At 45.5% G+C, this 12,532-nt stretch overlaps 1 protein-coding gene across 6 annotated transcripts in view; it reads left to right on the forward strand.

Annotated features, from left to right (window-relative positions):
* Positions 1-12,532, forward strand: part of magi2a (membrane associated guanylate kinase, WW and PDZ domain containing 2a) — a 221,998-nt gene that overhangs the window by 198,974 nt on the left and 10,492 nt on the right. For 5 of the 6 annotated variants that reach the window (XM_080757862.1, XM_080757865.1, XM_080757866.1 and 2 more), the window contains 5 exons: positions 1,020-1,256; positions 3,556-3,744; positions 6,980-7,259; positions 8,301-8,535; positions 10,031-10,186. In XM_080757862.1, the coding sequence (XP_080613988.1) occupies positions 1,020-1,256; positions 3,556-3,744; positions 6,980-7,259; positions 8,301-8,535; positions 10,031-10,186 (1,097 nt within the window). The remainder of the gene's footprint in view (positions 1-1,019; positions 1,257-3,555; positions 3,745-6,979; positions 7,260-8,300; positions 8,536-10,030; positions 10,187-12,532) is intronic. The other variant, XM_080757863.1, reaches the window with a different exon arrangement.

A 12,532-nucleotide genomic window follows, 5' to 3' on the forward strand; every position in this document is an offset into this window, starting at 1 on the left:
ACATTTTTTTCTTCACCCAGTGTCAATTGTCTAATGTAATCCTGGGCGCTTACACTCCCTCTGCCAACCTGGGGAGAGCAACGGACTTACCTCATGCTTCCTTTCAATGCATGAGGAGTGCAGGCAGCTTTTTTTTCCACCTGACAGGGGGAGTTTCCACGGTTGGACGTAGAGCGCGTGGAAGGAACACGTTATTCCAACCAGTTTCTTTCACCTCCATCAGGCGCCCCGGCTGGCCAGGGGGTACCTATAGAGCGCCGCAGTCCCTCCCCCTTTCAGAAAAACGAGTGGCCCAGGAAATGAAAACACCATGCATTCTCCCATCGGCACTTATAATTTGCTAATATAATTTATTTAAAGACTGTTACGCCGCGGACAAAGCCAACTCGGATCGTGACAAATCATGACAATGAACACAATGTTTTGGGCCGATCAAATCATTAGAAAGAAGAAAAGAAAGTCAGGAGACAACACTATTTGTTTTGTTTTTCGTCTTATAAATTATTTGATCGGCCCAAAACATTGTGTTCATTGTCATGATTTGTCACGATCCGAGTTGGCTTTGTCCGCGGCGTAACCGTCTTTAAATAAATTATATTAGAAGTGCCGATGGGAGAATGCATTGGGGTTTCATTTCCTGGGCCACTCGTTTTTCTGAAAGGGGGCGGGACTGCGGCGCTCTATAGGGGACACATGCAAACAAACTCCACACAGAAAGGCCCTTTCACCAACCCCACCTCGGGTCACTTTAGTGCTCTGTTCTGCACATTGGGAAGGATTCAGTATTGAAGAATGGTGGAAAGCAACTTTGTGCATTTATGTATTTCCAATTCTCCAGTACTTTTACTTCTACTCCACCTCACTATTATTATTAGAAAACATACACTAACCACCACATCAGCCCTATATACATTTCTGCCATCTGAAAATAGACGATATACAACCATGTAGATCTGCTATTTTCGGGAAAAAAAATATTTGACAACCTCTCCACTCTCTTGTACCTTTCCCTCTGGCAGGCGAGCCGCCCGGCTGTTGGGAGAACGGCCGCAGCCCGGGCTCTGTCTCCACGCAGCACAGCTCCCCGCGCAGTGACTTCACCTACGTGGTCAACAGCGCGGCCCCGGAGGCCGCGGCGCCCAACCCCAACGCCACGCCCAGCGACGTGGTCATCAACCGCAACGAGAGCGAAGGCTTCGGCTTCGTCATCATCAGCTCGCTCAACCGGCCCGAGGCGGCGGCGGCTCCGGCCATCGGTGAGTCTTCTGACTCTGTGTCGGCTTTTCACGCCAGTCGTTTTCCAGTGTCGTTTTTTGGTCAGTGGTGGAAAGTAACAACGTGCTTTTACTTAAGTACTGTACTTAAGTATAATTTTGAGGTATTTGCACTTCACTGGAGTATTTCCAATTTCCGATTTTTAACCTGCCGCACGGGTTTGTCTTGACTAATGACTGTATATAGCCTGGGGTCCACCTATGCTTCCTATGGCATATAGGCAGCTTCCAGCAGGATCCGCCGGGAGAATCTAGACGCAGCTGCGCTAATTCATTAGAGCGACAGAGAGAGAGAGAGAGAGAGAGAGAGGAGTGTGTGTGTCAAATTTAACTTAGGTGTAGACGATCAGAAATCAGCAGCGAGTGATCGACGTTTGCGCTACTACTATGCCGAATTGAAGTGGACTCGGTCCCAGACTTTATTTTCCTCCCTGGAAATAAAAACGTCTGGGTTTCTGTTGGTATGTCTAACCAACGTATGCACCCCCAATGGACATAGTTAGTTCAGTGTTGAAAATGAGTGGTATTACTACTGTATATTCCCCTTTACAGTAAAGTCCAAAATCTAGAGTACTTCACTGCTTCAGGATGTGTGCAGCTGCAGCCCCGTGTGGAATCAATAATGTAAGTAAGCTAACGAGGAGAGGTCATTGTTACGTTGAAAAACTGAAACCCATCTTCCTTCAACATCTATACCCCTCCGTCTCAATTATGTATACCCCTCCTACGATAAGCCATTCTCTGCACAGATCTGTAGCATGCTGTGCTGCGTGAGCCTCAGCGCTTCGCCCACACACACACACACACACACACACACACACACACACACACACACACACACACACATGCAAAAAACCCAACTGGCTTATGTAAGCTTGGTGGGGGGTGTTGGGTTGGGTGTAGCAAAATAGCAGGATTGTCAGCCGTTCAGTCAGTCGGTCGATGAGTGTTAGTGCGTCTGAGCGAAGAAACGTTTCCTACTGCCTGCACGTGCGCTTGTACGGTACGGTAGGCATGTGTGTGTGTGTGTGTGTGTGCGCGCGTGCGTGTGAATGTACGGTAGGTGTGTGTGTGTGTGTGTGCGCGCGTGCGTGCATGTACAGTACAGTGTGTGTGTGTGTGTGTGTGCGTGTGTGTGTGCGTGTGCGTGTGAGTGTGCGACAGAGTGCATGTACAGTATTTGTGTGTGTGTGTGTGCGTGTGCGTGTGAGTGTGCGACAGAGTGCATGTACAGTATTTGTGTGTGTGTGTGCATAGTGCATACTTTATTAACCCATTCTGGACAGGAACCCTTTTGGTGTTTTAAGCTTGTTGTTGTTATACTTTAGCTATTGAAATTTAATCGTGAAAATGCGGAACAAATCTTTGAACATATATTCTTTCAGAGCGAATGTTTTTCACTAAAATCTTTGCTTCTGGTGGGGGTCCCTGGAACGACATATTTTGAGATTGGGGTCCGGGGGTCAATTACATATAATTCTGGGGCTCCTTGACCTGAAATATAGTTGGAGAACCACTGACACACTATAGAAACATAGGGTTTTAAATATAGTTGGAGAACCACTGACACACAGAAACATAGGGTTTTAAATATAGTTGGAGAACCACTGACACACAGAAACATAGGGTTTTAAATATAGTTTGAGAACCACTGACACACTATAGAAACATAGGGTTTTAAATATAGTTGGAGAACCACTGACACACAGAAACATAGGGTTTTAAATATAGTTTGAGAACCACTGACACACTATAGAAACATAGGGTTTTAAATATAGTTGGAGAACCACTGACACACAGAAACATAGGGTTTTAAATATAGTTGGAGAACCACTGACACACAGAAACATAGGGTTTTAAATATAGTTGGGGAACCACTGACACACAGAAACATAGGGTTTTAAATATAGTTGGAGAACCACTGACACACAGAAACATAGGGTTTTAAATATAGTTTGAGAACCACTGACACACAGAAAAATAGGGTTTTAAATATAGTTTGAGAACCACTGACACACAGAAAAATAGGGTTTTAAATATAGTTGGAGAACCTTTGACACACTATAGAAACATAGGGTTTTAAATATAGTTGGAGAACCACTGACACACTATAGAAACATAGGGTTTTAAATATAGTTGGAGAACCACTGACACACTATAGAAACATAGGGTTTTTCAGAAACCCGTCAGGATTCAGAAGACATTTTGGAGAAAAAACGTTCCTCGGGTCTATAAATGGGTTAATCATTGAACTCGTTGTGAATCCTTTTGGCCAATGCAGCCGCCGTGCCCCATAAGATCGGACGCATCATCGAGGGCAGCCCGGCGGACCGCTGCTCGGCGCTGAAGGTGGGCGAGCGCATCCTGGCGGTCAACGGCCGCTCCATCGTGGACATGCCTCACGCGGACATCGTCAAGCTCATCAAGGACGCCGGACTCACCGTCAGCCTGAGGATCATACCACAGGAAGGTGAGCAGGACAGTGTTACTGACTCACCGTCAGCCTGAGGATCATACCACAGGAAGGTGAGCAGGACAGTGTTACTGTCAGCCTGAGGATCATACCACAGGAAGGTGAGCAGGACAGTGTTACTGACTCACCGTCAGCCTGAGGATCATACCACAGGAAGGTGAGCAGGACAGTGTTACCGTCAGCCTGAGGATCATACCACAGGAAGGTGAGCAGGACAGTGTTACTGACTCACCGTCAGCCTGAGGATCATACCACAGGAAGGTGAGCAGGACAGTGTTACCGTCAGCCTGAGGATCATACCACAGGAAGGTGAGCAGGACAGTGTTACCGTCAGCCTGAGGATCATACCACAGGAAGGTGAGCAGGACAGTGTTACCGTCAGCCTGAGGATCATACCACAGGAAGGTGAGCAGGACAGTGTTACCGTCAGCCTGAGGATCATACCACAGGAAGGTGAGCAGGACAGTGTTACCGTCAGCCTGAGGATCATACCACAGGAAGGTGAGCAGGACAGTGTTACCGTCAGCCTGAGGATCATACCACAGGAAGGTGAGCAGGACAGTGTTACCGTCAGCCTGAGGATCATACCACAGGAAGGTGAGCAGGACAGTGTTACCGTCAGCCTGAGGATCATACCACAGGAAGGTGAGCAGGACAGTGTTACTGCCGTTGACTTAACGGACTCACCGTCAGCCTGAGGATCATACCACAGGAAGGTGAGCAGGAGAGTGTTACTGCCGTTGACTTAAGCCATTTAGACCGGAGTTAAAAACATTCATTTTGAAAGAATATATAGTGACCAGATTTGACTGAGAGACTTCCATCGCGCAAATTCCAGCTTTTCACCAGAGGAGAAAAACTTTTTTATTTTCTTTTTTTCTCCAAAATGAGGTAATAGCACAGGCAGACTCTTCACATACTAGAGCATGTCTTAGATAAGTGTCAGAGCTGAAATCGATGTAAATATATTTTATGTAAATATTAAATAAATGCTTAAACATGTAGCTAGGTGCAATGTTAGAGACCACAGAAGTGAACCTTTCAAGCCTCTTTTCTCAACTCGCTGTTTTCTGCAAGACATTACTCTATAAGCCATATCTCCAAAACTGGTCAAACTCAACAACCAATTATGTCAATTTGAAGCTATGATTCCCTGCTTTCATATAACATGAAAAAACTAAGAAGGGAAAAAAAGTTTAGTTTAAAGGGTTTAGCATAGCATGGACGACAATAGAGCCCGAAGACTTAAAGTACCAAAAAGTACCAAGTTATGCGGAATGTCCCATTTCAGGTTTTCAACAATATCTTCAAGCTCACAAAGGGCTTACGCTGAGCTTATAATAATTTTTCGTCAGTGAAAAAAAGGTAGTCAACGACATCAATGCACGGGGCTGCGCCCTGCACAGATGGCAGTGATGATATACACACACACACACACATTAGACGAGGGCATGCGACTTCGATGCGTAAGACAGACAAAGATCTATGGCCGCTGTTGAATCAGCGCTTTAATGGAAATTGTTATATGGAGCGTGCAAGGTCTCTGTTATCTTTATGTACCGGTATTCACTTACATGCAGTGGTGGAAAGTACTTTTACTTAGGTACTGTACTTAAGTACAATTTTGAGGTGCTTGGTGGCCGTGGTAGCATAGCAACTTATGCTACTATTTTGGTGTCACATTTAGCTTGAATACTGGGTGAAAGTCTCATTCAAAAAATTAATTTTTCGCAACATTGTTCAGGTGAACTGTGTGTTTATGCTTGTTCATTGTAATAATCAATATCGCTATGATTATTTTATTTATCGCCGCGTCGCTCCGCATGACAACATACAGTCTAGCCCGTCTCAGATGCAGGCTGCACACACACGGGGGGACGGACGGACGGACGGACGGACGTATAGTCTCTGGTCAGGTCCCCGCATTGAACTGGGCATGTGTGTACGCACACACACACACACACACACACAACTTTTAGCCGTGGCTATAGTGCATGACAGCGGGGAAGAGAGCCCGAGGCAGATTCCGTGCCATTGCATGTGTGTGTACATGTGTGTGTGTGTGTGTGTGTGTGTGTGTGTGTGTGTGTGTGTACACACATGCCCAGTCCCCCGTAGAGGCTCATGATCTCGTCCGCAAGACTATGCCTCGGCATAGCGATATTTATTATTACAATGAATACAAACATAAACACACTATAGTTCACTTGAACAATGTTGTGGTAACTAACTACGGTATTACAGAGTGAGAGCGAGGGTGTACATGTCAGCCTGCGGCTGAGAGGGGAAAAGAACAGTAGTCGCGCTGCTCTCACAGCGGCCAGACAACAGCAGACGTCCGTAGTCGCGACTGTCGCGCTGCGGGGCTGAGAGGTCTCAGAGCGGGCAGACAGGGGTGTTGGCGACCGGGGGAAAATGGGACTCGACTCCAAAATTTGCGCTTGTGCTGCAGTTCCCCTAAAAAACCCCACGCCAACCTCAATTGCATTCAAACTAAGCATTTCTGGCGAAACAATATTTTTTTTCAATTACATTTATAGCCAATATGACGCTAAATGTACCGTCAAAAACGCTAGCCTGACCTATAGCCACTTGTTGCTAGCGCCGTAGCCCCGTTTCAAACTGTTTCAAACTGTTTTCAGTCAGACCACGTGATGTGCTGTACCACCCATATTAATTTCGGGGCGTGTCAGCGGACCTTTAAGTACACTTTGACGCCAATACCTTTGTACTTTTACTCAAGTACATTTTGAATTCCGGACTTTTACTTGTAGTAAAACCCTGGGGTTCTCGTTACGAGAACAATCGCCTCCGGTCCCCTAAATGGGTTAAAGAAAGTAAAAGATGAGTGTTATTATTTATTGATATTAATTTGCTCCCTTATTTAGTTTCAGTGATCTTAGCTATTTTGACAGCGAGGACGTTGTAAAAAACAAACATATTATTAAAAAAAAAAATTGCCACTTATTTGAATGCCCCGCCCCCCTGTCAAAAATAGCTTACATTGTTAAAACGAAAGAAAGCAGTAAAAAAAAAAAAAAAAACCCTCATCTTTTTGCTTCTTCTTATAACACTAACATGAACCTTGAACCATCAAAGTCCTTTAAAGTAATGGCCGCTGTGCGTTTCCATCCGCGTATCATTGAGAGACCGACGCTTCGCTGGCTTTGCTTCATGTTTTTTCCTTTCTGTTTAACGCTCCCGTCGGTCTTATTCCTCTGTGATCACCCAGAGTTGAGCAACCCCCCTTCGGCGCCCAGCTCTGAGAAACAGAGCCCCATGAAGCAGAACCAGAACCAGCAGCACAGCCCGGCCCAGACCCAGAGCCAGAGCCAGCAGCCTGCCACGACGGCAGCCTCGCAGCCCGCTTCTGTGGCCCCGGTGACGGAGCCCCCCGGCCAGCAGCCCACCCTTGGCCCCGCGGTCACCCAGCCCGGCCCCGCTCCTCACCAGAGCCCTGCCGCCCAGCTGTCTGCCGCCACGCCACCCCAGACCTACGCCCATGAAAACAGGTAAGGCAAAAACGCACGAGCCCTGCCCGTTGCCCTGTCACCTTCATGCCCGTTAGCTCTTGTCTAACGCCAGTAAGACGCTGAAGGGCGAGAAGCGACGTTGACGGCAGACTCCTGGGCGAGCGCTGGCGCTTTGGCATGGGGGGGGGGTCAGATCAACATGGAATGAATTCTGTAATGGCCATATACAGTAAGGAGCGTGTCTTGAGTGTACAGGGTTTGATAACGTCAGATGAACATAATGGAATGTCAAAACAGGTCAGCTCCCTATATGGAGATCTAAGGGTGGCAGCGGGGGCAGTGTCTTGAGTGTACAGGGTTTGATGAGGGCCCAGGTAGGGCCGGGCCTTAATTTCCGGGCCTGTTGAGAACTCTAGTTTTCGCCGGCTGCCGGGGCTGCGGCTGCACTCATAACTTTGTGACAGGCCCGTCTACAGTTTGAATGGACGGGTATCAGTCAAAAGGGAGACATCGAAGAGGAAGGATGGATGGGGAAGGATCAACATTATGTAATGTCAGAACAGGTCAGCTCCATATATGGAGATCTAAGAGATTGCTGGCCAATATTGATGACATCAGGGACCTCCATATTTGGGCTTAATTGCGACAGGTGCATTTACTTTGACATCAGGGATCTCCATCCCTGATGATGTCACGTGATGTCACGAGACCATCTATGGGGATAATAAGTGACTGACTGACTGACGGGGAAATGGACGTTTTCATAGTAAGTGTGACGTGCAGTCGCAACATGACTGTACAGTAGCTCACGACCTATCCATGTATGGGGCACGAGGGCGCAGTCCTTGACTTGACGAAAGGGCCTTTCTGTGTGGAGTTTGCATGTTCCACCCGTGCACAGCGGCATGAAGATACAAAGATATAGGCTACATTAGACGTTTGTGTAGCTGCTGCAAATGCTACAAAGCTACAAATATGCTGCGTAGCTTTGAATCTTTTGCATCGGCATATGTGAGCGCAGCATCTCTCGCTCTCTTCTGCCCGACCGACCGACCCGCGATATGATGATTGGTCTGTTAGTTACAGGTCGGAGGTGAAGGCCAGGCAGGACGTGAAACCGGACATTCGCCAGGTGCCGTTCACGGACTACCGGCAGCCCCCGGCGCTCGACTACCGGCACCCTCCTCCCGTCGCAGACTACCGGCAGCCGCCCACGTTGGACTACAGACACCCGCCCCTACTGGACTACAGGCAGCTGTCGCCTGACACCAGGCAGTTCACCATCCCCGACTACCGGATGCCTCCGGCCGCTCAGGTGAAGGAGCTTTCACTACACACGTCGTCTCTGAAGCCAAATTTCAAGAACACTGAAGATCCACTGAATGTTCAAAGTTCAGGTTGTGTGGGTGTAATTGAGGTCATATACAACCAAAAATAAATAAATAAAGAATGTCATGAAACATAGTAGGGGGTAATGTATGGCTGAGTGGTCTTAACGCGCTTATGGCCAACGACGTGTTTTCTGACAATTCCAAAAAAATTTTTTTGCATTTTATTTTTTATTTTTATGTAATCTACTAAAAACCGGCCGAAATCCGCGCGATCGTGCACTATCGTGCACGCGCGCCGTCTCTATGTGAATCGCGGCAAAAAATCTGATATTTTGGGATCTTCTGGGCTAGATTTGGGTGATTTTAGACTAACTTATGATGAAGCTATTGTTAGCCTAGCATTCCGAGTGAGTGAGGCTATCTTGTAGGGGACAATCTTTCATTGGTTGTTTACGTCCTTTTGAACCGGAAGTGTTATACCAGTTTACACATTTTAGAGATTTTCAGCATAATGGTACGTTCCCGCCATCTGGTGTAAATCGTGGGGTACTACTTGAAAATGACTCTAAAAGATGGCGTGATTGTATTTTAACGCAGAAGTTTATTTTTGCATAAAAATGATGAATTAAGAAATGGGGCTTTCGCCAGAATTGGCTGGCGTTGGCCAGCAATCTAATGGCAATCTAAAAATGTGAGATGTGACCACAATGTCACAGATTGTCTCATTTTGAAGCTGCAAGTCTGTAGTTTACAATGATATAAAAATCTTCTTTCTAGCATTTGCCATTATTTATTAATAAGCATTTTAATACACCTTGGTTTCAGTGAACTAAAATGCTTCATTTTTGCTATAAGTGCTATAAGTAAACGATGGAACATGCTAGAGACATGGTTCTAATTTATTTGTAAAGTGAAGAAATGCAGCTTGAAAATGAGATATTTGGTGATATTGTGCTCATATCGCACATATTTCTATTGTCATTCAAAAAGTCGCCAAATCTGGCCTAAGCCACAAAAAGATGTGATTTAAGGCTGGTAATAAGAGGGTTAATACTGTATGACTTTATAAATTGACCCAAAATACAACAAAACAAGGTATTTCCTTGCTTGGTAATGAAAGTATTCCATAAGTGTCACGCTGGCCCAGCTGCAGCACAGTCGGAAAACAAGGAAGTGAGTTGATCAAATAGAATCCATTTTCGGGTACTGCTTCGTCTATTTCTCGCTCAAATGTTTTAAAAAACATTTTTGAGAGCAATGTTTAGCTGTAAAAGACATAGCGTGTGTGTTTTCATGGCTGTCGTGTTGGAAACGGCAGTAAATCAGCGGTTCGCAGTCTGTTATAGAGCAGAGTGGTCATTATCCAGAAATAACAGACCGCTGAATTTGACAAATGACCAATCAGAATCAAGCATTCAACCAAGCCAAGTGTAATTAAATGCACCATTGCATGTAACCATTGTGTTCCTCGTGCCTCAGCTTCCCATGCAGGACTTTGACTTCTTCACGGTGGAGTTGGAGAAGAGCGCCAAAGGCTTCGGCTTCAGCATCCGCGGAGGACGAGAGTACAAGATGGACCTGTTTGTCCTGCGCCTGGCCGAGGACGGGCCCGCGGTCCGCAACGGCAGGATGAGGGTGGGTTTGATTGACTGATTGAAATGTATATTCACAGTATACGCAGCGCTGGACTGAGACACAAAAATTCGGCACCTGATATATTCGTGGATTTTGGCCCAGTGCTCCTTGAGAGCTGTTTTTGAAGGAGTCTTAAGGGATTCACATTTCTTAACGGCTGTCGGTAGGGTGTTCCACATTATAGTGGCATAGGGTACGGAATTAATTTAACCCCTTGTTGGAGCCGATTCGGGGTTGAACGTTGTCGGTGGTACTCCCTCTGGTGTTGTAGCCATTCCAACCGAATCGAAATGAGTGTGGTGGTGGTGGGGGGGGGGGGTCGCTGACTGGATGTTGCCCTCCTTTGCTCTACTGCTGCTAAAACGTCTCTCTCAGGATGAGGGTGGGCGTTGTCCTCATAGATATTTAAAAAAATAGTATGCCTCTTTGGCCGCTGCAGTTCATTAGATTATACTTGAACTATTTTAAATTGTTTTTCAAGATAGTAAAGTATGGCAAACAAGTTTAGGGATAAAATAGGTAAGGCCATGAGTCCAAACGGCAAAACATTCTGTAAATAATAGCTGAATACTTTGCACGGTCAATATGAAGCATGCATTTTCAGGTTTGCTTGGTTGCGCAATTAATTTGGTCATGCCAGTGAGTGTACCCGAGACTGGCATTTTATGAAATTGAAAAGGGCAATTGGAATAGTCTTCTCCCCCAAGTTCATTAGCACTGTGTGCGTACAGTGTGTTACCTTTACACTATTAATCACAGCCTTTGTCACACAGCCTTGAGAGTCTGTCTCAAGGCTCAAGGCAGCTATTATACTGCAGCGCGTCTGAGCACCGAAGTCTGACGTCAATATCGGTAGAGGGTGTTAGAAGGCCTCATATAATAACTGTTTGAAAAATAAACATGTCATCCCGGCCGTTTCACTCATATGGATATGAAGAATCAACTGACTGAGAGAAAACGCTATTGTTACTGCTGCCAAATTAGTTATGTTTTTGCTAGAAACAGACTGTATCAAATATGAATGACTAAACGATAAACGATACAGAGACATGACCTCCTCGACAATAACACAGAGACAGTATGTTTTTTTTTGCATTGAACATTGGAACACTACAATTTGTATTTCTGTTTGCCTTTTAGGCTTCGTAATTACACATTGCACAGGACAGATATGACAACTAAGATTGACTATACAAAGATATCACATACACTACATTTTACTATGTCATGAACCCCTTTTGGTGTTAGCATTATGTTATGCTTTAGCTATTGAAAAAGAGCAGATCTACAAGCTCATAGCGCGCCACCGAGTGGCGCGCTACGAGCTTGTAGGTCTGCTATTTTTGAAAAATCAAAGAACAACTGACATAGAAACATAGCTTTTTCATAAAACTTTTCTCTAAATCTGATCTCAGGTCAAAATGGGTCAAAAAGGGTTAGTATAAACATGGCGAATCACATCTTGATGACATCATCAAGATGTGATTCTCCATGTCTCTCTCTCTCTCTGTCTCTCTCTCTCTCACACGCACACAGACAAACGGAAAACAAAACAACAAACAACTGTATGCCATACGCCTGTCTGTTTTTGGTACAGAGAGGAGGTCCAAGTTTGTGGACTGCAGGTTTCCGTGTCACAGGAGGTTTATGGAGGAGGCCTGAGATGTCTGTGTTTTGACATTTGTAGGTGAGAAGGAAGCCAGTGTTGATTCCTTCCCGCAAACTCGACCCTGGCCCTAATTACAGTATGGGTTTTGACACCAGTTAACACTAGTTATAATAGTCCCATGGTTTGCTGTTGAAGAGAAAAACATGTCGCCATTACGATGTGAAACCAAAACAGCCTGCACAGCATGTTGTAGTCCAAACAAACCCCCCCGTTCACTTGCATTGAACTCATTTTCCCAGAAGCCCTAGCAGCCCAGAGCATGGCTTGATTTCCGGTTTCGTCATCATAACACGACACGACGATCATAATCCGCTCTTTCTTTATAATTATTAAAAAACGCGGCTTAACCCGCTATATATATATAAACAAATTGCGCTATAAACAAATAGCGGGTTAAGCGGTATTACGCAGCACCAACACATGGATTGAATAGTGGCGAAACACGGGTTACGCAGTGGAACTGTAGAGGCATAATTGAATTCAAGCAACCTAATAAACCGGGGGGTATTTCTTCTTCTTTTCTAAGAATAACTGTAAAGCCGTTGGTAGCAATGCCATGCTCAGTAAAAACAGCTCCCTTCAAGAATGTACTTCTTGAATAGGTTATGAATCTCAGTGTCTCATGAGGCAGAAGTCTTCTTTGTAGCGTAGTAGTGGGTACTTTAAAAACGCCTTGA

This window comes from Protomyctophum bolini (genome assembly GCF_963924005.1).
Source record: "Protomyctophum bolini genome assembly, chromosome: 23".
NCBI classification, from domain to species: Eukaryota; Metazoa; Chordata; class Actinopteri; order Myctophiformes; family Myctophidae; genus Protomyctophum; species Protomyctophum bolini.